This window comes from Salvelinus alpinus, chromosome 8 (genome assembly GCF_045679555.1).
Source record: "Salvelinus alpinus chromosome 8, SLU_Salpinus.1, whole genome shotgun sequence".
Lineage (NCBI taxonomy): Eukaryota > Metazoa > Chordata > Actinopteri > Salmoniformes > Salmonidae > Salvelinus > Salvelinus alpinus.
The window spans coordinates 3,150,955-3,170,958 of NC_092093.1; the positions used below are offsets into that span (position 1 = coordinate 3,150,955).

The 20,004-nt window shown below is 49.0% G+C and overlaps 1 protein-coding gene across 5 annotated transcripts in view; it reads right to left on the reverse strand.

Moving 5' to 3' along the window:
* Positions 1-20,004, reverse strand: part of sgk1 (serum/glucocorticoid regulated kinase 1) — a 94,531-nt gene that overhangs the window by 32,222 nt on the left and 42,305 nt on the right. For all 5 annotated transcript variants that reach the window (XM_071412426.1, XM_071412424.1, XM_071412428.1 and 2 more), the window contains one exon: positions 11,402-11,465. In XM_071412426.1, the coding sequence (XP_071268527.1) occupies positions 11,402-11,465 (64 nt within the window). The remainder of the gene's footprint in view (positions 1-11,401; positions 11,466-20,004) is intronic.

Here is a 20,004-nt window from a genome sequence, read left to right on the forward strand (position 1 = left end):
CAGGAGTAGAGACCAGGACAGGAGTAGTGACCAGGACAGGAGTAGTGACCAGGACAGGAGTAGTGACCAGGACAGGAGTAGTGACCAGGACAGGAGTAGTGACCAGGACAGGAGTAGTGACCAGGACAGGAGTAGTGACCAGGACAGGAGTAGAGACCAGGACAGGAGTAGTGACCAGGACAGGAGTAGTGACCAGGACAGGAGTAGAGACCAGGACAGGAGTAGTGACCAGGACAGGAGTAGAGACCAGGACAGGAGTAGAGACCAGGACAGGAGTAGTGACCAGGACAGGAGTAGTGACCAGGACAGGAGTAGAGACCAGGACAGGAGTAGTGACCAGGACAGGAGTAGTGACCAGGACAGGAGTAGTGACCAGGACAGGAGTAGTGACCAGGACAGGAGTAGTGACCAGGACAGGAGTAGAGACCAGGACAGGAGTAGTGACCAGGACAGGAGTAGTGACCAGGACAGGAGTAGTGACCAGGACAGGAGTAGAGACCAGGACAGGAGTAGTGACCAGGACAGGAGTAGTGCACTAGGGAATATGGTGCCATTTGGGACATATTCGTTCTGGTTTTTTCCCAGGACATTCTTGGAGGAGAGAGTGGTGTGCCATAAAGTTATACTGTTACAAGTGCATTCGGAAAGTATTCAAACTACTTTAGATCAGAGCCCTATGGCACAAATTCTCTAATTTATGAATAAAGTATGAATAAAGTACCATTTGAGATGAAGCCAAAAGTTCAATGAATTAGCCTGCATGGTGGATTTAGGGTAATTCATACATCTTCCCCTGGCGCAGAATGTAGTGGTGGACCACTCCCCCCCCCCCCCGTCTTCCTCTTCCCCCCCTTCCTCCCCTTCCTCCTCACCCCACCGTCTTCCTCTTCCCCCCTGTCTTCCTCCTCGCTCCCCGTCTTCCTCTTCCCCCCTTTCTTCCCCCCCTTCCTCCTCACCCCCCGTCTTTCTCTTCCCCCCTGTCTTTCTCTTCCCCCCTGTCTTCCTCCCTCACCCCCCTCCCTTCTTCCTCTTCCTCCCCTTCCTCCTCAGCCCCCCTCCCTTCTTCCTCTTCCCCCCTTCCTCCCCTTCCTCCTCACCCCCCATCTTCCTCCTCCCCCCTGTCTTCCTCCCCTTCCTCCTCACCCCCCCTCCCTTCTTCCTCTTCCTCCCCTTCCTCCTCACCCCCGTCTTCCTCTTCCCCCTTTCTTCCTCTTCCCCCTGTCTTCCTCCCTCCCTCCTCACCCCCGTCTTCCTCTTCCCCCTGTCTTTCTCTTCCCCCCTGTCTTCCTCCCCTTCCTCCTCACCCCCCTCCCTTCTTCCTCTTCCTCCCCTTCCTCCTCAGCCCCCCTCCCTTCTTCCTCTTCCCCCCCTTCCTCCCCTTCCTCCTCACCCCCCATCTTCCTCCTCCCCCCTGTCTTCCTCCTCACCCCCCCTCCCTTCTTCCTCTTCCTCCCCTTCCTCCTCACCCCCCGTCTTCCTCTTCCCCCCTGTCTTCCTCAACCTTCCTCCTCACCCCCCTCCCTTCTTCCTCTTCCTCCCCTTCCTCCTCACCCCCCGTATTCCTCTTCCCCCCTTTCTTCCTCTTCCCCCTGTCTTCCTCCCCTCCCTCCTCACCCCCCGTCTTCCTCTTCCCCCCTATCTTCCTCCCCTTCCTCCTCACCTTTCCTCCCTTCTTCCTCTTCCCCCTTCCTCCCCTTCCTCCTCACCCCCCGTCTTCCTCTCCCCCCCTGTCTTCCTCCCCTTCCTCCTCACCCCCCCCCCTTCTTCCTCTTCCTCCCCTTCTTCCTCTTCCCCCCTGTCTTCCTCTCCTTCCTCCTCACCCCCTCCCTTCTTCCTCTTCCTCCCTTTCCTCCCCTTCCTCCTCACCCCCTCCCTTCTTCCTCTTCCTCCCCTTCCTCCTCACCCCCCTCCCTTCTTCCTCTTCCTCCCCTTCCTCCTCACCCCCTCCCTTCTTCCTCTTCCCCCCCTTCCTCCTCACCCTCCCTCCCTTCTTCTTCTTCCTCCCCTTCCTCCTCTCCCCCCGTCTTCCTCCCCTTCTTCCTCTTCCCCCCTGTCTTCCTCTCCTTCCTCCTCACCCCCTCCCTTCTTCCTCTTCCTCCCTTTCCTCCCCTTCCTCCTCACCCCCCTCCCTTCTTCCTCCTCTTCCTCCCCTTCCTCCTCACCCCCCTCCCTTCTTCCTCTTCCCTTCCTCCCCTTCCTCCTCACCCCCCCTTCTTCCTCTTCCTCCTCTTCCTCACCTTCCTCCTCACCCCCCCTCCCTTCTTCCTCTTCCCTTCCTCCTCACCCCCCCTTCTTCCTCTTCCTCCTCTTCCTCCCCTTCCTCCTCACCCCCTCCCTTCTTCCTCTTCCCCCCCTTCCTCCTCACCCTCCCTCCCTTCTTCTTCTTCCTCCCCTTCCTCCTCTCCCCCCGTCTTCCTCATCCTCCCCTTCCTCCTCTTCGTCCCCCCATGCTTCAATTTTAAATGTAAATCTTCTCTACTGGGTAGTGTCCACCTACAGGGTTATAATGACCATGAAAAACAGTCTAAAATTACATCCCTATCAAGTTCATATTGAATTGAACTCAAAGACACAACAGCCAGAAACAACATGGGTCTGTTGTCGGTAACACCGGCCAACCTCACAGAGATAAACAGGCTGAGACAGATAGATTGAGAGAGACATAATATGACATTTGAAATGTCTCTATTCTTTTGGAACTTATGAGTGTATATATTTACTGTTCACTTTTTATTGTTTATTTCACTTTTTTTCTCCACTTGTTTATCAATGTCATTTGCTTTGGCAATGTAAACATTGTTTCCCATGTCAATAAAGCCCTTAATAAAATTGAATTGAATTGAATTGAGAGAGAGAAGGATCATTTGATGTTTGTCCTTTTCTAATAACCAATTAGACTGGGTTCATACAAGTGACTGATTGATGGTGCCTGGGAGGAATCCTCACTATCAGTCTAAAGAACATTATTTAGGCATCAGAAAGGGCTGTTTCCGTTTCAAGGTCTCAGCTTGGAGAGAAGAAGCCTTGGTCAGTCACATGTTATTAAGAACCAAACGTTAATGAGGAATGAATTATGAATAATGTAAATCATGCAAATATAACTTGTCTGTGTGATCAGTAAATCAGAGACCTAACGGGACTGCCCCGGGGGAGCTCCTGACAGACCTGTACTACTACGGTGCATTGAGTTGGTTGGAACCTTTCCAGCTTTGCTGATAACACAGAATGATTCCTTTAATTAAGATTGACTTCAGGTGTCCCTGGGGGTAATTTCCACGACAAGTCATTGGAGATAATTACATTTTTTTTTCTTTTCAGTATAGTAAATTCTTAGGTGGGTAAAATATAAGTAGTAATTTTCTGGATGGAAGAACACTTTCAATGTCAACTTAAACAACCAAAACCAGATAGAAAGCTAATATATTGATCTATGACGTGAGGAGTCATATCCCAGTAGAGGGTCTCCCTGACTGGCCTGACGTAAGGAGTCATATCCCAGTAGAGGGTCTCCCTGGCTGGCCTGACGTAAGGAGTCATATCCCAGTAGATGGTCTCCCTGACTGGCCTGACGTAAGGAGTCATATCCCATATCCCAGTAGATGGTCTCCCTGGCTGGCCTGACGTAAGGAGTCATATCCCATATCCCAGTAGAGGGTCTCCCTGGCTGGCCTGACGTAAGGAGTCATATCCCAGTAGAGGGTCTCCCTGGCTGGCCTGACGTAAGGAGTCATATCCCAGTAAAGGGTCTCCCTGGCTGGCCTGACGGAAGGAGTCATATCCCATTTCCCAGTAGAGGGTCTCCCTGACTGGCCTGACGTACGGAGTCATATCCCAGTAGATGGTCTCCCTGACTGGCCTGACGTAAGGAGTCATATCCCATATCCCAGTAGAGGGTCTCCCTGGCTGGCCTGACGTAAGGAGTCATATCCCATTTCCCAGTAGAGGGTCTCCCTGGCTGGCCTGACGTAAGGAGTCATATCCCAGTAGAGGGTCTCCCTGACTGGCCTGACGTAAGGAGTCATATCCCATATCCCAGTAGAGGGTCTCCCTGACTGGCCTGATGTAAGGAGTCATATCCCAGTAGAGGGTCTCCCTGGCTGGCCTGACGTAAGGAGTCATATCCCAGTAGATGGTCTCCCTGGCTGGCCTGACGTAAGGAGTCATATCCCAGCAGATGGTCTCCCTGTTTGGCCTGATGTAAGGAGTCATATCCCAGTAGAGGGTCTCCCTGGCTGGCCTGACGTACGGAGTCATATCCCATTTCCCAGTAGATGGTCTCCCTGACTGGCCTGACGTAAGGAGTCATATCCCATATCCCAGTAGAGGGTCTCCCTGGCTGGCCTGACGTAAGGAGTCATATCCCATTTCCCAGTAGAGGGTCTCCCTGGCTGGCCTGACGTAAGGAGTCATATCCCAGTAGAGGGTCTCCCTGACTGGCCTGACGTAAGGAGTCATATCCCATATCCCAGTAGAGGGTCTCCCTGACTGGCCTGATGTAAGGAGTCATATCCCAGTAGAGGGTCTCCCTGGCTGGCCTGACGTAAGGAGTCATATCCCAGTAGATGGTCTCCCTGGCTGGCCTGACGTAAGGAGTCATATCCCAGCAGATGTTCTCCCTGTTTGGCCTGATGTAAGGAGTCATATCCCAGTAGAGGGTCTCCCTGGCTGGCCTGACGTACGGAGTCATATCCCATATCCCAGTAGAGGGTCTCCCTGACTGGCCTGACGTAAGGAGTCATATCCCAGTAGAGGGTCTCCCTGGCTGGCCTGACGTAAGGAGTCATATCCCAGTAGATGGTCTCCCTGACTGGCCTGACGTAAGGAGTCATATCCCATATCCCAGTAGAGGGTCTCCCTGGCTGGCCTGACGTAAGGAGTCATATCCCAGTAGAGGGTCTCCCTGGCTGGCCTGACGTAAGGAGTCATATCCCAGTAAAGGGTCTCCCTGGCTGGCCTGACGGAAGGAGTCATATCCCATTTCCCAGTAGAGGGTCTCCCTGACTGGCCTGACGTACGGAGTCATATCCCAGTAGATGGTCTCCCTGACTGGCCTGACGTAAGGAGTCATATCCCATATCCCAGTAGAGGGTCTCCCTGGCTGGCCTGACGTAAGGAGTCATATCCCATTTCCCAGTAGAGGGTCTCCCTGGCTGGCCTGACGTAAGGAGTCATATCCCAGTAGAGGGTCTCCCTGACTGGCCTGACGTAAGGAGTCATATCCCATATCCCAGTAGAGGGTCTCCCTGACTGGCCTGATGTAAGGAGTCATATCCCAGTAGAGGGTCTCCCTGGCTGGCCTGACGTAAGGAGTCATATCCCAGTAGATGCCTCCCTGGCTGGCCTGACGTAAGGAGTCATATCCCAGCAGATGGTCTCCCTGTTTGGCCTGATGTAAGGAGTCATATCCCAGTAGAGGGTCTCCCTGGCTGGCCTGACGTACGGAGTCATATCCCATATCCCAGTAGAGGGTCTCCCTGACTGGCCTGACGTAAGGAGTCATATCCCAGTAGAGGGTCTCCCTGGCTGGCCTGACGTAAGGAGTCATATCCCAGTAGATGGTCTCCCTGGCTGGCCTGACGTAAGGAGTCATATCCCAGTAGAGGGTCTCCCTGGCTGGCCTGACATAAGGAGTCATATCCCAGTAGAGGGTCTCCCTGGCTGGCCTGACGTAAGGAGTCATATCCCAGTAGAGGGTCTCCCTGGCTGGCCTGACGTAAGGAGTCATATCCCAGTAGAGGGTCTCCCTGGCTGGCCTGACGTAAGGAGTCATATCCCAGTAGAGGGTCTCCCTGGCTGGCCTGACGTAAGGAGTCATATCCCAGTAGAGGGTCTCCCTGGCTGGCCTGACGTAAGGAGTCATATCCCAGTAGAGGGTCTCCCTGGCTGGCCTGACGTAAGGAGTCATATCCCATATCCCAGTAGATGGTCTCCCTGACTGGCCTGACGTAAGGAGTCATATCCCAGTAGAGGGTCTCCCTGACTGGCCTGACGTAAGGAGTCATATCCCAGTAGAGGGTCTCCCTGGCTGGCCTGACGTAAGAAGTCATATCCCATATCCCAGTAGAGGGTCTCCCTGGCTGGCCTGACGTAAGGAGTCATATCCCAGTAGAGGGTCTCCCTGGCTGGCCTGACGTAAGGAGTCATATCCCAGTAGAGGGTCTCCCTGACTGGCCTGACGTAAGGAGTCATATCCCAGTAGATGGTCTCCCTGGCTGGCCTGACGTAAGGAGTCATATCCCAGTAGAGGGTCTCCCTGGCTGGCCTGACGTAAGGAGTCATATCCCAGTAGAGGGTCTCCCTGGCTGGCCTGACATAAGGAGTCATATCCCAGTAGAGGGTCTCCCTGGCTGGCCTGACGTAAGGAGTCATATCCCATATCCCAGTAGAGGGTCTCCCTGACTGGCCTGACGTACGGAGTCATATCCCAGTAGAGGGTCTCCCTGGCTGGCCTGACGTAAGGAGTCATATCCCAGTCAGCCAGTACCAGTCAGCCAGAACCAGTCAGTTAGTACCAGTCAGCCAGTACGAGTCAGCCAGTACCAGCCAGCCAGGACCAGTCAGCCAGTACCAGTCAGCCAGCCAGTCAGTCAGCACCAGTCAGCCAGTACCAGTACCAGCCAGTACCAGTCAGTCAGTACCAGTCAGCCAGTACCAGTCAGCCAGTACTAGTCAGCCAGTACCAGTCAGCCAGTACCAGCCAGTACCAGTCAGCCAGTACCAGCCAGTACCATTCAGCCAGTAACAGTCAGTACCAGTCAGCCAGTACCAGTCAGTCAGTACCAGTCATTCAGTACCAGTCAGCCAGTACTAGTCAGCCAGTACCAGTCAGCCAGTACCAGTCAGTACCAGTCAGCCAGTACCAGTCAGCCAGTACCAGTCAGTCAGTACCAGTCAGCCAGTACCAGTCAGTCAGTACCAGTCAGCCAGTACCAGTCAGCCAGTACCAGCTAGTCAGAATACTGTGATGTGTCTAACTCATAATCAGTACATACTGGTACATGTTGAGTGTTAAAATCCTGGTAAACTGATTGGTAAAATGATGTTGGGAAAGTTAGTGGAAAGTTAGGTAAGTTGATCTACTAGTGTGGTAAAGATGAGATGGTAAAGAGATGGTCAAGAGATGGTAAAGAGATGGGAAAGAGATGGGAAAGAGATGGGAAAGAGATGGGAAAGAGATGGGAAAGAGATGGGAAAGAGATGGTAAAGAGATGGGAAAGAGATGGGAAAGAGGTGGGAAAGAAGGTGGGAAAGAAGAGATGGTAAAGAAGAGATGGTAAAGAGATGGTCAAGAGATGGTAAAGAGATGGGAAAGAGATGGGAAAGAGATGGGAAAGAGATGGGAAAGAGATGGGAAAGAGATGGTAAAGAGATGGGAAAGAGATGGGAAAGAGATGGGAAAGAGATGGTAAAGAGAGGGGAAAGAGATGGTCAAGAGATGGGAAAGAGATGGGAAAGAGATGGGAAAGAGATGGGAAAGAGATGGGAAAGAGGTGGTAAAGAGATGGGAAAGAGATGGGAAAGAGATGGGAAAGAGATGGGAAAGAGGTGGTAAAGAGATGGGAAAGAGATGGGAAAGAGATGGTAAAGAGATGGTAAAGAGATGGGAAAGAGATGGGAAAGAGAAAGAGATGGAAAGAAAGAAGAGATGGGAAAGAGATGGCAAAGAGATGGTAAAGAGATGGGAAAGAGATGGGAAAGAGGTGGTAAAGAGATTGGAAAGAGATGGGAAAGAGATGGGAAAGAGATGGGAAAGAAGAGATGGTAAAGAAGAGATGGTAAAGAGATGGTCAAGAGATGGTAAAGAGATGGTAAAGAGATGGGAAAGAGATGGGAAAGAGATGGTAAAGAGATGGGAAAGAGATGGGAAAGAGATGGTAAAGAGATGGGAAAGAGATGGGAAAGAGGTGGGAAAGAAGAGATGGTAAAGAGATGGTCAAGAGATGGTAAAGAGATGGTAAAGAGATGGGAAAGAGATGGGAAAGAGATGGGAAAGAGATGGGAAAGAGATGGTAAAGAGATGGGAAAGAGATGGGAAAGAGATGGGAAAGAGATGGGAAAGAGATGGTAAAGAGAGGGGAAAGAGATGGTCAAGAGATGGTAAAGAGATGGGAAAGAGATGGGAAAGAGATGGGAAAGAGGTGGTAAAGAGATGGGAAAGAGATGGGAAAGAGATGGGAAAGAGATGGGAAAGAGATGGGAAAGAGGTGGTAAAGAGATGGGAAAGAGATGGTAAAGAGATGGTAAAGAGATGGGAAAGAGATGGGAAAGAGGTGGTAAAGAGATAGGAAAGAGATGGGAAAGAGATGGGAAAGAGATGGCAAAGAGATGGTAAAGAGATGGGAAAGAGATGGGAAAGAGGTGGTAAAGAGATGGGAAAGAGATGGGAAAAAGATGGGAAAGAGATGGGAAAGAGATGGTAAAGAGGTGGTAAGGAGATGGTAAAGAGATGGGAAAGAGATGGGAAAGAGATGGGAAAGAGATGGTAAAGAGATGGGAAAGAGATGGGAAAGAGATGGGAAAGAGGTGGTAAAGAGATGGTAAAGAGATGGGAAAGAGATGGGAAAGAGATGGTAAAGAGATGGGAAAGAGATGGGAAAGAGATGGGAAAGAGATGGTAAAGAAGAGGTGGTAAAGAGATGGTAAAGAGATGTAAAGAGATGGTAAAGAGATGGGAAAGAGGTGGTAAAGAGATGGTAAAGAGATGGGAAAGAGATGGTAAAGAAGAGATGGTAAAGAAGAGATGGGAAAGAGATGTAAAGAGATGGTAAAGAAGAGATGGTAAAGAAGAGATGGTAAAGAAGAGATGGGAAAGAAGAGATGGGAAAGAAGAGATGGGAAAGAGGTGGTAAAGAGATGGGAAAGAGATGGTAAAGAGATGGTAAAGAGATGGGAAAGAGATGGGAAAGAGATGGTAAAGAGATGGGAAAGAGATGGTAAAGAGATGGGAAAGAATGCTGTTCAATGAATATAGCTCAGCCTTCAACACCATGGTACTCTCCAAGGTCATCATTAAGCTTGAGGCCCTGGGTCTGAACCCCACCCTGTGCAACTGGGTCCAGGACTTCCTGACGGGCCGCCCCCAGGTGGTGAAGATAGGAAACAACACCTCCACTTCGCTGATCCTCAACACTGGGGCCCCACAAGGGTGTGTGCTCAGCCCTCTCCTGTACTCCCTGTTCACCCATGACTGCGTGGCCACACACGCCTCCAACTCAATCATCAAGTTTGCAGACGACACAACCATAGCAGGCCTGGTTACCAACAATGACGAGACGGCCTACAGGGAGGAGGTGAGGGCCCTGGCGGAGTAGTGCCAGGAAAATAACCTCTCCCTCAATGTCAACAAAACGAAGGAGCTGATCGTGGACTTCAGGAAACAGCAGAGGGAGCAGGCCCCTAACCACATTGATGGGATCGCAGTGAAGAAGGTGGAAAGCTTTAAGGTCCTCGGCGTATACATCGCTGACGACCTGAAATGGACCACCCACACAGACAGTGTGGTAAAGAACACGCAACAGAATGCGCAGGAGGCTGAAGAAATTTGGCTTGGCCCCTAAAACCCTCACAAACTTTTACAGATGCACCATTGAGAGCATCCTGTCAGGCTGTATCACCGCCTGGTACGGCAACTGATCCGCCCAAAACCGTAAGGCTCTCGAGAGGGTGGTGCAGTCAGCCCAACGCATCACCGGGGGCAAACTACCTGCCCTCCAGGACACCTACAGCACCCGATGTCACAGGAAGGCCAAAAAGATCATCAAGGACAACAACCACCCGAGCCACTGCCTGTTCACCCCGCTATCATCCAGAAGGCAAAGTCAGTACAGGTGCATCAAAACTAGGACCGAGAGACTGAAAAACAGCTTCTATCTCAAGGCCATCAGACTGTTAAATAGCCATCACTAGCCAGCTACCACCCGGTTACTCAGCCCTGCACCTTAGAGGCTGCTGCCCAATATACATAGACATGGAATCACTGGTCACTTTAATAATGTTACTCCACCCTGCACCTTAGAGGCTGCTGCCCCATATACATAGACATGGAATCACTGGCCACTTTAATAGGGGAGGGGGAGACAGGGGGAGGGGAGGGGGAGAGAGGGGGAGGGGAGGGGGAGACAGGGGGAGGGGAGGGGGAGAGAGGGGGAGGGGAGGGGGAGAGAGGGGGAGGGTAGGGGGAGACAGGGGGAGGGGAGGGGAGGGGGAGACAGGGGGAGGGTAGGGGGAGAGAGGGGGAGGGGAGGGGGAGACAGGGGGAGGGGAGGGGGAGAGAGGGGGGGGTAGGGGGAGAGAGGGGGAGGGGAGGGGGAGACAGGGGGAGGGGGAGAAAGGGGGGGAGGGGGAGAGAGGGGGAGGGGAGGGGGAGACGGAGAGAGGGGGGGGTAGGGGGAGAGAGGGCGAGGGTAGTGGGAGAGAGAGGGAGGGTAGGGGGAGACAGGGGGAGGGTAGGGGGAGAGAGAGGGGGGTAGGGGGAGAGAGGGGGAGGGGAGGGGGAGACAGGGGGAGAGGGGGGGGTAGGGGGAGAGAGGGGGAGGGTAGGGGGAGAGAGGGGGAGGGTAGGGGGAGAGAGGGGGAGGGGAGGGGGAGACAGGGGGAGGGGAGGGGGAGAGAGGGGGGGTAGGGGGAGAGAGGGGGAGGGTAGTGGGAGAGAGAGGGAGGGTAGGGGGAGACAGGGGGAGGGTAGGGGGAGAGAGAGGGGGGTAGGGGGAGAGAGGGGGAGGGTAGGGGGAGACAGGGGGAGGGGAGGGGGAGAGAGGGGGGGTAGGGGGAGAGAGGGGGAGGGTAGTGGGAGAGAGGGGGAGGGTAGGGGGAGAGAGGGGGAGGGTAGGGGGAGAGAGGGGGAGGGGAGGGGGAGACAGGGGGAGGGGAGGGGGAGAGAGGGGGGGGTAGGGGGAGAGAGGGGGAGGGTAGTGGGAGAGAGAGGGAGGGTAGGGGGAGACAGGGGGAGGGGAGGGGGAGAGAGGGGGAGGGTAGTGGGAGAGAGGGGGAGGGTAGGGGGAGAGAGGGGGAGGGTAGGGGGAGAGAGGGAGAGAGGGGGAGGGTAGGGGGAGACAGGGGGAGGGGAGGGGGAGAGAGGGGGGGGTAGGGGGAGAGAGGGGGAGGGTAGGGGGAGAGAGGGGGAGGGTAGGGGGAGAGAGGGGGAGGGTAGGGGGAGAGAGGGGGAGGGGAGGGGGAGAGAGGGGGAGGGGAGGGGGAGACAGGGGGAGGGGAGGGGGAGAGAGGGGGAGGGTAGTGGGAGAGAGGGGGAGGGTAGGGGGAGACAGGGGGAGAGAGAGGGGGGTAGGGGGAGAGAGGGGGAGGGTAGGGGGAGACAGGGGGAGGGTAGGGGGAGAGAGGGGGAGGGTAGGGGGAGACAGGGGGAGGGGAGGGGGAGAGAGAGGTAGGTGTAAGGTAGACTTACTAGAGTCGTTGGGACAGCAGTAGTACTCTGGGTCTGGTTCACTATGGTAGTACAGATCCATCGCCTAGAAAACAAGAGAAACGTTAAGTGTGTGTGAGAGAGAGAGAGAGAGAGAGAGAGAGAGTGAGTGTGTGTGTGTTTGTCTGTGTTTCTGTGTGTGAGAGTGTGTGTGTGTGTGTGTGTGTGTGTGTGTGTGTGTGTGTGTGTGTGTGTGTGTGTGTGTGTGTGTGTGTGTGTGTGTGTGTGTGTGTGTGTGTGTGTGTGTGTTCAGCTCAAGAAGGAATCTGAGCACTAGGATTTTTTTGTTATCGTTTTATAGGACTTTTGAAATCCACTGACCTCATGCTAACTACCAGAACTGGGGGAATGCAAGATGGCGGCCAGTGCAGATGCGATTTTTGGTAGCTGAAGAATTTTTTTGATTTGCTCAACCAAATATTAGCATTTTGAGAGATGGTATGAATATGGTAGTTTGTTTACCAAAGTAATTGATTACTTTTCGCTCATTATTTACCTCTAAAAACTGAAAAGTCAACTTGAGTTAGCAACAACATCAACTAGCCAAGCTTTAGCTAGCTAGCCAATTTAATGTTGGCTAGCTAACTGTTTAGCTAAACTAGCTAGCTAAAAAACTAGCTTGTCTATATGGAAACTCCCATCAACTTGAGTTAGCAACAATATCAACTAGCCAAGCTTTAGCTAGCTAGCCAATTTAATGTTGGCTAGCTAACTGTTTAGCTAAACTAGCTAGCTAAAAAACTAGCTTGTCTATATGGAAACTCCCATCAACTTGAGTTAGCAACAACATCAACTAGCCAAGCTTTAGCTAGCTAGCCAAGTTAATGTTGGCTAGCTAAAGAACTAGCTTGTCTACATGGGATCTCCCACGGCCGGATCAAAAAGAAAATAAATGGAGAAATCATCAGCTGGTACTCCTCTTTAGAATGTGACTGTGGAAAATAATGCTGCTGTCGGTGGTGGTGGACCGTTGATGTGCACGGACAATGCTGACAACCTGCGCACGTACAGTTCTCGACTCATGCCGTTACCTCACGACCCCGACACTCCAGTCGAGTCCCACGAGAAAAGGATGAGAAGGCAAGAGGGTATGTCACTTCTTGAATATGCAAAACAATGTTGTGATTCTTTTGACAGCGGAAAATAGATGAGAGGTCAGATGGCACGGAGGACATGGATAGGAAGAATAAGGTGAAAATTGAGGCCAATGAAGAAATCTGTTGACTTTAATCTCTGAAGAAGTAAAAAATAAAATAATAAACATCAAAAGTGACATGAAGAATGTGGACGTTACCTGCCAGGAAAATGAAAGGAAAGTGGCTGAACTGGAGCAAAATGGTGAACGAGGCAGAGAGATACCAGCGCAGATGGAACCTGAGGCTTTATGGGATACCGGAACAGGTGGGTGAGGACATCAAAACACAGAGTTGTTGACGTCTGTGGAGCTGTCATTCCAGAGTTGTTGACGTCTGTGGAGCTGTCATTCCATAGTTGTTAACATCTGTGGAGCTGTCATTCCAGAGTTGTTGACATCTGTGGAGCTGTCATTCCAGAGTTGTTGACGTCTGTGGAATTGCCATTCCAGAGTTGTTGACATCTGTGGACCTGTCATTCCAGAGTTGTTGACATCTGTGGAGCTGTCATTCCAGAGTTGTTGACATCTGTGGAGCTGTCATTCCAGAGTTGTTGACATCTGTGGCGCTGTCATTCCATAGTTGTTGACATCTGTGGAGCAGTCATTCCATAGTTGTTGACGTCTGTGGAGCTGTCATTCCAGAGTTGTTGACGTCTGTGGAACTGTCATTCCATAGTTGTTGACGTCTGTGGAACTGTCATTCCAGAGTTGTTGACATCTGTGGAGCTGTCATTCCAGAGTTGTTGACATCTGTGGAGCTGTCATTCCATAGTTGTTGACATCTGTGGAGCTGTCATTCCATAGTTGTTGACGTCTGTGGAGCTGTCATTCCATAGTTGTTGACATCTGTGGAACTGTCATTCCATAGTTGTTGACGTCTGTGGAACTGTCATTCCAGAGTTGTTGACATCTGTGGAGCTGTCATTCCAGAGTTGTTGACATCTGTGGAGCTGTCATTCCAGAGTTGTTGACATCTGTGGAGCTGTCATTCCAGAGTTGTTGACGTCTGTGGAGCTGTCATTCCAGAGTTGTTAACATCTGTGGAGCTGTCATTCCAGAGTTGTTGACATCTGTGGAGCTGTCATTCCAGAGTTGTTGACATCTGTGGAGCTGTCATTCCAGAGTTGTTGACGTCTGTGGAGCTGTCATTCCAGAGTTGTTGACATCTGTGGAGCTGTCATTCCAGAGTTGTTGACATCTGTGGAGCTGTCATTCCAGAGTTGTTGACATCTGTGGAGCTGTCATTCCAGAGTTGTTGACATCTGTGGAGCTGTCATTCCAGAGTTGTTGACATCTGTGGAGCTGTCATTCCAGAGTTGTTGACATCTGTGGAGCTGTCATTCCAGAGTTGTTGACATCTGTGGAGCTGTCATTCCAGAGTTGTTGACATCTGTGGACCTGTCATTCCATAGTTGTTGACGTCTGTGGAGCTGTCATTCCAGAGTTGTTGACATCTGTGGAGCTGTCATTCCATAGTTGTTGACGTCTGTGGAGCTGTCATTCCAGAGTTGTTGACATCTGTGGAGCTGTCATTCCAGAGTTGTTAACATCTGTGGAGCTGTCATTCCAGAGTTGTTGACGTCTGTGGAATTGCCATTCCAGAGTTGTTGACATCTGTGGAGCTGTCATTCCATAGTTGTTGACGTCTGTGGAGCTGTCATTCCATAGTTGTTGACATCTGTGGCGCTGTCATTCCATAGTTGTTGACATCTGTGGAGCTGTCATTCCTGAGTTGTTGACATCTGTGGAGCTGTCATTCCAGAGTTGTTGACATCTGTGGAGCTGTCATTCCAGAGTTGTTGACATCTGTGGAGCTGTCATTCCAGAGTTGTTGACATCTGTGGCGCTGTCATTCCATAGTTGTTGACATCTGTGGAGCTGTCATTCCATAGTTGTTGACGTCTGTGGAGCTGTCATTCCAGAGTTGTTGACATCTGTGGAGCTGTCATTCCAGAGTTGTTGACATCTGTGGAGCTGTCATTCCAGAGTTGTTGACATCTGTGGAGCTGTCATTCCAGAGTTGTTGACATCTGTGGAGCTGTCATTCCAGAGTTGTTGACATCTGTGGAGCTGTCATTCCAGAGTTGTTGACATCTGTGGAGCTGTCATTCCAGAGTTGTTGACGTCTGTGGAGCTGTCATTCCAGAGTTGTTGACATCTGTGGAGCTGTCATTCCAGAGTTGTTGACATCTGTGGAGCTGTCATTCCAGAGTTGTTGACGTCTGTGGAATTGCCATTCCAGAGTTGTTGACATCTGTGGAGCTGTCATTCCAGAGTTGTTGACATCTGTGGAGCTGTCATTCCAGAGTTGTTGACATCTGTGGAGCTGTCATTCCAGAGTTGTTGACATCTGTGGCGCTGTCATTCCATAGTTGTTGACATCTGTGGAGCAGTCATTCCATAGTTGTTGACGTCTGTGGAGCTGTCATTCCAGAGTTGTTGACGTCTGTGGAACTGTCATTCCATAGTTGTTGACGTCTGTGGAACTGTCATTCCAGAGTTGTTGACATCTGTGGAGCTGTCATTCCAGAGTTGTTGACATCTGTGGCGCTGTCATTCCATAGTTGTTGACATCTGTGGAGCTGTCATTCCATAGTTGTTGACGTCTGTGGAGCTGTCATTCCATAGTTGTTGACATCTGTGGAACTGTCATTCCATAGTTGTTGACGTCTGTGGAACTGTCATTCCATAGTTGTTGACGTCTGTGGAGCTGTCATTCCAGAGTTGTTGACATCTGTGGAGCTGTCATTCCAGAGTTGTTGACATCTGTGGAGCTGTCATTCCAGAGTTGTTGACGTCTGTGGAGCTGTCATTCCAGAGTTGTTAACATCTGTGGAGCTGTCATTCCAGAGTTGTTGACATCTGTGGAGCTGTCATTCCAGAGTTGTTGACATCTGTGGAGCTGTCATTCCAGAGTTGTTGACGTCTGTGGAGCTGTCATTCCAGAGTTGTTGACATCTGTGGAGCTGTCATTCCAGAGTTGTTGACATCTGTGGAGCTGTCATTCCAGAGTTGTTGACATCTGTGGAGCTGTCATTCCAGAGTTGTTGACATCTGTGGAGCTGTCATTCCAGAGTTGTTGACATCTGTGGAGCTGTCATTCCAGAGTTGTTGACATCTGTGGAGCTGTCATTCCAGAGTTGTTGACATCTGTGGAGCTGTCATTCCAGAGTTGTTGACATCTGTGGACCTGTCATTCCATAGTTGTTGACGTCTGTGGAGCTGTCATTCCAGAGTTGTTGACATCTGTGGAGCTGTCATTCCATAGTTGTTGACGTCTGTGGAGCTGTCATTCCAGAGTTGTTGACATCTGTGGAGCTGTCATTCCAGAGTTGTTAACATCTGTGGAGCTGTCATTCCAGAGTTGTTGACGTCTGTGGAATTGCCATTCCAGAGTTGTTGACATCTGTGGAGCTGTCATTCCATAGTTGTTGACGTCTGTGGAGCTGTCATTCCATAGTTGTTGACATCTGTGGCGCTGTCATTCCATAGTTGTTGACATCTGTGGAGCTGTCATTCCTGAGTTGTTGACATCTGTGGAGCTGTCATTCCAGAGTTGTTGACATCTGTGGAGCTGTCATTCCAGAGTTGTTGACATCTGTGGAGCTGTCATTCCAGAGTTGTTGACATCTGTGGCGCTGTCATTCCATAGTTGTTGACATCTGTGGAGCTGTCATTCCATAGTTGTTGACGTCTGTGGAGCTGTCATTCCAGAGTTGTTGACATCTGTGGAGCTGTCATTCCAGAGTTGTTGACATCTGTGGAGCTGTCATTCCAGAGTTGTTGACATCTGTGGAGCTGTCATTCCAGAGTTGTTGACATCTGTGGAGCTGTCATTCCAGAGTTGTTGACATCTGTGGAGCTGTCATTCCAGAGTTGTTGACATCTGTGGAGCTGTCATTCCAGAGTTGTTGACGTCTGTGGAGCTGTCATTCCAGAGTTGTTGACATCTGTGGAGCTGTCATTCCAGAGTTGTTGACATCTGTGGAGCTGTCATTCCAGAGTTGTTGACATCTGTGGAGCTGTCATTCCAGAGTTGTTGACGTCTGTGGAGCTGTCATTCCAGAGTTGTTGACGTCTGTGGAGCTGTCATTCCAGAGTTGTTGACATCTGTGGAGCTGTCATTCCAGAGTTGTTGACGTCTGTGGAGCTGTCATTCCAGAGTTGTTGACGTCTGTGGAGCTGTCATGCCAGAGTTGTTGACATCTGTCATTCCCCAATCCAAAGCCGAACTTCAGGAAGATGTGGACATCGTTAATCGTTTGGGAAGACTCAAGGATCAAGACAAGAGGTTGTTGTAAATACTAAACACTTGAATGAGATAAGACTAACCTGAGAACTGGCATGCTAACACTGCCTACGGGCGATTAACTCCTTATTGTAAAGACTACACAATGTCTCCCTCCTCCTTGAGTAAGGCTACTTTACCGGGGGGGGGGGGGGGGGGGGGGTATTCGGGAAATATCTATGCATCCAACAACAAACAAAACAACAGGAAATTATTTCAAGAATTTGAAGATGAGCGTTAAAGGTGTATTTCAAGATATAAAAAGGATCCCAGGTGGGGATTTTAGTTGTTTCTAATGTGATGATTGACATCGATCCCATCCTAATAAACCCATCACTGATCATCTTGAGTTGAATAATCTAAGTGTTGCCATGTGGAAATCTAAATATCCTGATTAAATAGGACTTCACTTGGTCTAACAAGGACATGTACAGACAGTCAAAAAATTTACTTCTGGTTGATTTTCTAATTCATTAGAAAATAGTCAAAGTATCCATTGAATCAACTGTTGTTACTGATCATAAAGTTAAATAATTATCAGAGTTATTGCAAACTCAGTAGTAGGCTGTTGGGAGATGATACATTCAAGATGGATGCCAAAGATATTATACGAGAACATTTTAGAAAAGCTGATCTATTTACAATGTCTTATGGGAAATAATGAAGTTTGAAATACGACAAACAGCCATGAAGTGAGGTAAAGAAACTTAAAAGATTGAGGGTCAAACATAAGGAAATATTGTATCTAATCTCCATGGAGGACCTTGATGAATTATTTTCTTTACAACTACAACTGGACTGAATGTAGGAAGATGAAGGAGGAAATGATTGGAGGAAGAGAGCAAAAGGGGAAGATGAAGGAGGAAATGATTGGAGGAAGTGAAAAAAAAACACAAAGTACTTCTACAATTTAGAGAAAAATATATATTTGAATTTACCTCTTTTCATAAGATAAATAGACAGTAAATGGCAAAGAAAACAGAAACCCTAAAGATGCTGTATTTCAACATATGTCTCCATGGTAATCTTTCCACAAGTCTGTCCTACTAAGGATACTACTAGACTCTGTCAAAGACAATGCAAAGTTCATAGTTGAAGACTTCAAAAAAGTCATGAGATTAATGTATTTATATCATTGAAATTTAATTAAAATGCATCAGTAAATTAAAAGAGAACAGCATTTAATCTCCAGGGAATGATGACCTTATTAGTGATATTGTAAGGGGTGCTTTATTTTATTTGTAGACTTTTGATACAACTGAACATTCTTTTATTTTTGAGACTTCCTTTTTATTTATTATTATTAATTATTATTATTTATTATTATTATACATTTATTTATTAATATTTTCAAATAGTAGCAGTTCTGTGAAGTTATCCCATGGAACCTCACAGAGATTCGATATTAGACATGGAATTAAACAAGGATGTCCAATTATCCCTTTCTTATTTGTATTTGTCATGAAAGCGAAGGCACTTCACATCAATAACGATAGTTTTATGGGTATTCAGATACTAGGCGATATATCGAGTTCATTTGAATTTACATTTTAGCATGATATTCGAAATGCCTGTTTTGCAAGAATTTTTCCCTATTTTAATTAGCATTTATGTCCGCTTGTTGTCAAGGTATCTCCTTCACTGCTCATGCTGTGACTGTGCACCTTCCCATTTAAAACACACCCACCACACATCAAGCTCTTCCCCCCCACATCAAGCTCCTCCCCCCCACATCAAGCTCCCCCCCACATCAAGCTCCTCGCTGTGCCACTCAACAACCTAGATGAAAGATAACAAGCGGTTTCAACTAGCGGTTTGGTCCAATAGAATTGCTGATATGGATTACCAAGTGAAAATACCTACAAACAAAATATGAGTTTCTCCTTTAGTCAACTTTATTGCAACATGTAAAAAGACGTTACATTTCTTAGAAAATGTTTATTGTTAGATTCATAATTTTATTAATTGGAAAAAATAACGATATAGGCCTACTCAATAACTAATTATTCTAGTGGTGACTCAAATTTATTTTTATTTTTATTTTTTTTACCGTTATTTTACCAGGTAAGTTGACTGAGAACACGTTCTCATTTGCAGCAACGACCTGGGGAATAGTTACAGGGGAGAGGAGGGGGATGAATGAGCCAATTATAAACTGGGGATTATTAGGTGACCGTGATGGTTGAGGGCCAGATTGGGAATTTAGCCATTTAGCCACCGTAGGCTACAAATCTGTAGCCTACGGTATGGTGAGTAGCCTACGGTATGGTGAGTAGCCTAAATAGCTAATTTAGAAAAATAGGTCTGTCTTTTTCTTCCTTTTTTAACATTACAAAAAACAATGCAAATCGACAACTCTGTCTCTGACTCTCTTCTTCTGTTTCTTTCTTGTAAACATTTCCCATCCTGGAGTCTGAGACCTTGTGGGAATCTGTGGTAGAGAAGAAGAATGGATGACAATTTAGCATAGACACTCTACATTACCCCTAGTTTTCATCACCATGACAACCTGCCAGTTAGCTAGCATCACCATGATTTTTATAGTTAGCTAGGCCTAGCTAGCTAGTTGTTGTGTTATCCCACCAAAAATAATAGCACTTGCCAACACTAATAAGTTAGCTAGTGTTTAGGTACAATGAAAATTAACTAACATTACTCAGTGTTTTGATACAAGTAGGTAGCTAGCTGACGTTGACATGCTGGGTGTGTCTCACGTAATATCCTTGGGCAACAAACCCTGACAACAAGGTTCAGGGAAGATAAGACCATCGGGCCCAGCAAACGCTAGCTAGCTAGTTAGCCAGCGAGTAGCGTCCATATCATATTTGCCAGCTTCAGCTAGCTAGTCAAGACAAGAAAAGTAGCTACCTAGCGTGCTAGCTAATTGAAAAAATAACCAAACTGATTGCATGGGCTTGATTATCAATAACGACGAGACAGGGCACTCGGAGTGTGGGGTCAGAAAAACAACCTGTCACTCAACGTCAAAACAAAGGAGACGATCCCCCTATCCACATTGATGGGACAGTAGTGGAGAAGGTGGAAAGTTTTAAGTTCCTCGGCGTACACATCACGGACAAACTGAAATGGTCCACCCACACAGACAGTGTGGTGAAGAAGGCACAACAGAGCCTCTTCAACCTCAGGAGGCTGAAGAAATTT